This window comes from Eimeria acervulina, genomic scaffold, assembly GCF_000499425.1.
Source record: "Eimeria acervulina Houghton genomic scaffold, Eah_scaff1176, whole genome shotgun sequence".
NCBI lineage: Eukaryota > Apicomplexa > Conoidasida > Eucoccidiorida > Eimeriidae > Eimeria > Eimeria acervulina.
Window position 1 is genome coordinate 4,338 of NW_013550352.1, and position 5,096 is coordinate 9,433.

Genomic DNA, 5,096 nt, shown 5'->3' on the forward strand with positions numbered 1-5,096 from the left:
TATATATATATATATATATATATATATACTAGAGAAAGATATTTAAGAATGTGTACGAAGATGAGCATATATATGCATATATGTGTATATGATGCATGCATGGATGCAGGAGGAGCAGCAGCAACAGCAGCAGCAGGAGAAGGACGAGTATTATGCTTCTGGGAGGTAGATTTAGGGTTGAATCATGTAGTAAAGAAATCATCTTATGCTGTACCTGCATCTGCTCATTGTTTAATCGCAATACCTGGCGGAAACAGCTATGAAGAAGGCCCTGGAGGTGTCTTAGTATGCTGCGAGAATATATTAATTTATAGAAAGATAGATCAAGAAGAATTAGCATGTGCTTATCCTCGTAGATTAGAAACAGGAGGAGATAAAGGTTTAATGATTACAGCTCATGCTGTTCATCGTATGAAAGGGTTTTTCTTTATTTTAATTCAGTCGGAGTGCGGGGATCTATATAAGATTGAAGTCCATCATGATGAAGGTGTTGTTCGAGATATTGTATGCAGATATTTTGATTCTTTACCTGTAGCAAATGCATTATGTGTCTTAAAATCGGGCTTCCTATTTCTTGCTGCTGAGTTCGGTAATCATATATTATATCAATTTACTGCTATCGGTGCTGATGCGACAGACGCAAGCTGCTCTTCTTCTCATCCTTTAGGACGAGATGCAGTTATTGCTTTTAAGCCAAGAGCTTTAAAGAATTTAGTTATATCTGATGAACTTGTATCCTATTCACCTATTATAGATATGCATATTCTTGATGCTCAGAAGACAGGAGGAAGACAAATATATCTTCTTTGCGGTAGGGGTCCTTCGTCATCTTTAAAGATAATGCAGTACGGTGTAGCAACAGAAGAACTAGCTGATAATGAGTTACCCGGACGACCTAAAGGGGTATTTACATTAAAAGAAACAAATGAAAGTGCATTCGACGGATATATTATTGTTTCTTTTGAGGGAAGCTCTTTAATATTAAGAGTAGGCGAAACAATTGAGGAGATGAGTGACTCGCCTTTTATATCTAATGCTGCTACTCTTTATGCTTCTTTATTATTCGATGACTCTTATATTCAAGTAATAGAGAGTGAAGTCCGTCACATTAAAAAGAACTCTGCAGGGCAGTATACTGTTTCTCTCTGGAAGCCTTCAGGACTAAGAAGAATAAGATGCGTAACAGCAAACAAAAGACAGATTGCTGTAGGCTTAACAGGAGGAGATTTAATTCTATTTGAACTAGATGAGGCAGGAACATTGATAGAATGCAGCAGCAAATCGTTGCATGTTGAGATAACATGTTTAACTCTACAGCAAGTGCGAGAGGGTAGAACAAGAGCTTCATTTCTTGCTGTCGGCGGATTAGATAATGTTGTTCGTATATTTGCCATAGATAAAGATAAACAATTAAAACAGCAATCCACGCAACTGCTACCAGCTGAAGCTACACCCGAATCCGTCTGTCTTGCTACGCTGCACCCTGAAAATTCTAACGAACAACCTGTCTATCTCTATGTAAGACAATACCTCTTCAAACATATTATTATTATTATTATTATTTTTCTGCTGCTAATTATTATTATTATTATGCTGCTGATTATTATTATTATGCTGCTGCTGCTGCTGTTGATGATTATTATGATGCTGCTGCTGTTGCTGCTGCGAGTAATGCTTCGTTCAGTTCAGTAGCATATATATGTATATATATTTGTATGTATATTTATATATATATATATATTTGTATATATATATATATATATTTGTATATCTATATATGTATTTGTATCTGTCTTTCTTCATATAACATATATAATATATAATCTATATGTATATATATATATATATATTATATATATCAAAATGTTTAGGAGCGCAGCAAATGCATAGAATTAAAGAGTATATGTATATATGAATATTCAGGTCGGTTTAAGCACAGGAGTAATGCTTAGATCAGTTGTTGACCCTACAACAGGGGCATTATCTGATCAAAGAGTGAGGTTCCTAGGGGGTCGCGCAGCAAAACTATATTTGCTACAGCTAGGCAGTCGACCTGCTGTAATCGCACTAAGCGAGAAGTCTTGGCTGTCTTTCTTTTCGCATGGAAGTATATTTTCGTCGCCTCTTCATTATGATGCTCTAGAAGCTGTTGCTTCCTTTGCATCCGAACAGGTATATATATATATATATATATTTATTTATATTATTTATATATATATATATATTTATTTATTTTACTTATATACATATATATATATGTAATTCATTTGCAGTATGTTTATATTGCAGATATAAAAATATATACATGTACATCCATTTACATATATATAAATATATATATATATGTATATAACATATATATGTATATAACATATATATGTATGTATATAACATATATATTAATATATATATATATATAGCATATATATATATAACATATATATATCATGTATATTTTTATCTGTATGCATTTGGATATGTAGGCGTTTATGTATACGTATATATCTATACATGTATAGATGCGTATATATAATATATAATATCTATGTATGTATATAAATGCATATGTTTATATATATATATATATAAAGATAAATAATTAGACAATTAAACGTATATATTGCATCAAATACAACCAAACAAAGACGCACATCCACAGCCTTCAAACAAACAAACAAAACAAACAAACAAACAAACAAACAAACAAATGAATATAAAATGCAATTAATGTTTGATTGTTTGCAGTGTATTGACGGCTTCGTTGCTATCTGCGGGAGCTCTCTGAGGATATTTAGGTGTCCGAGGCTAACAGATATTTTTTCGTCTTCTTCTTTGTCCTTGTCTTTTACTCCTAGAGCTTTTGCTGTGCTGCCTCATCTTACTGACTTCACTGGTAGGCTATTAATATATATATTTATATATAGTATATAAAATATATTTATTATATATTTATGTTTATATTATATTTATATATTATATTTATCTTTATATTTATGTATATATGCTTTATTTGTATTTATATATTATATTTATATTTATATGCTATATTTATATGTTATTGTATTTATATTATATATATTATATTTATATATATATATTGTTTATTAATTTGTATGTATATATGCTATATATATGTATAAATATAAATTATAAAAGAATATACATTTCTTTCTCAGTAAATAAACAGCAAACAAACAACCTAGCATTAAACAAACAACTAAGCAAACAACTAAGCAATTAAACAATTAACTAACTAACTAAATAACTAAATAAATAAATAAATGTGTATTTGTTTATTTAAACAGCTGCAGAAACAAACGAAGGTGCTTCTAACAGAGTCCCGGCCTTAGCAATATGCGAGGCGGATCACAACGCCTACGATGAGGCGACGAAGTTAGAGATACGAAGGGCCCTCAAGGTAATCCTTTCTATGCTTTGTTTGTTATTATTATTAATATTATTATTAATATTATTATTATTGTTGTTGTTGTTATTGTTATTATATTATTGTTATTATGTTGTTATTGCTATTATGTTGTTATTGTTATTATTGTTATTATTGTTATTATGTTGTTATTGTTATTATTGTTATTATTGTTATTATGTTGTTATTGTTATTATTGTTATGTTATTATGTTGTTGTTATTGTTATTATTGTTTTTATTATTTTTATTATTGTTATTATTGTTATTGTTGTTATTGTTATTATTGTTGTTATGTTGTTGTTGTTGTTGTTGTTGTTATTGTTATACGTATATATATAAATTTATACAGATATATATATATATATATTGAAAGATATAAACATGTACATGGATATAAATATACAAACATATTTATGTAATATGTATAATATATATATATATATATATATATATATTTTTGTTTATATATATCTTTATCTATCTGTGTATATAAATAAGCAAATATACACATATATATATATATATATATATACTTCAATAAATAAAAAGAAAGCGAAGTTTAATTGTATTTGTTTAGGGTATTAAACTAAGTCACGATGAAGAGACAGAAGGAGAGACAGAAGAAGACAGCTTAGATGCTGCTGATGCTCTTGCAAACTTCAGAGCAGGCGAAGGCAAATGGGGCAGCTGCCTCCGTATTGTTAATCCTTTACTCGTAAGCAACAGCCATTTGCTGCTGCTGCTGCTGCTGCTGCTGCTGTTGCTGTGGCTGCTGCTGCTGCTGTGACTGTTGGTGCTGTTGGTGCTGTTGCTGTTGCTGTTGGTGCTGTTTTTGCTGTTGCTAGTTGCTGATGTTGTTGCTGATGTTGTTGCTGATGTTGCTGCTGCTGCTGTGGCTGGTGGTGTTGCTGTTACTGCTGGTCTTGCTTCTGCTGCTGCAGTAAGAGCAGCAAGGGCAGCAGCAGGTGCTGCTGCTGCTGTAGCTGTAGCACAGCTACGGCAGTAGTACCAGCGGCAGCAATCCTTATTTATTTATTTATTTATTATTTATTTATTGTGCTGCTACAGGCGACAACAATTGAGAAGCTAACTTATGAAACAGATGAAGCAGCAATTAGCTGCTGCTGCTGCGAGTTCGAGGGGCTGCCGCTGCTGATAGTCGGAACCGTCACAGCAATGACTCTAAGACCAAAGAAGGTAATTTGCTGCTGCTGTTGCTGCTGCTGCTGCTGCTGCTGCTGCAGGTAGTGGTGCTGCTGTTGTTCTTGGTGATGCCGGTGGTGCTGCTGCTGCTGTTGGTGTTGCTGTTGCTGTTGCTGTTAATAATCACATAGCAGCTGCTGCGAATTGTTGCCTTGCTGCTGCTGCGGCTGTTGGTTATAATCGTGCTGCGGCTGCTGCTGCTGCTGCTGCTGCTGCTGTGCAGATGGCAGCAGCATCGATTAAGGTGTATGCTTACGACACCAACTTCCGTCTTACCTTCCTTCACTCTGTACGCAACGCACAAACCCTAAACCCTAAACCCTAATTGTTAGAGGCTTAGTTGTTTAATACCCCTTCGCTTCTCTTTATATATCCCTGTCTCTCCTGTGTCTCATTCTCTCTCTCTCTCTCTCTCTGTATATGTATATATATATATATATATATGTATATATATGTATATATATATAT

At 32.8% G+C, this 5,096-nt stretch overlaps 1 protein-coding gene across 1 annotated transcript in view; it reads left to right on the forward strand.

Moving 5' to 3' along the window:
* EAH_00056630 (Splicing factor 3B subunit 3, putative) overlaps nt 1–4,917 on the forward strand; it is a gene marked incomplete at both ends in the record, with an annotated part of 6,779 nt that extends 1,862 nt beyond the window's left edge. The window contains 7 exons of the mRNA XM_013397538.1: nt 110–1,518; nt 1,924–1,995; nt 2,746–2,893; nt 3,312–3,418; nt 4,003–4,140; nt 4,494–4,622; nt 4,852–4,917. Of these exons, the coding sequence (XP_013252992.1) occupies nt 110–1,518; nt 1,924–1,995; nt 2,746–2,893; nt 3,312–3,418; nt 4,003–4,140; nt 4,494–4,622; nt 4,852–4,917 (2,069 nt within the window). The remainder of the gene's footprint in view (nt 1–109; nt 1,519–1,923; nt 1,996–2,745; nt 2,894–3,311; nt 3,419–4,002; nt 4,141–4,493; nt 4,623–4,851) is intronic.
* Nucleotides 4,918–5,096: the final 179 nt, after the last annotated feature.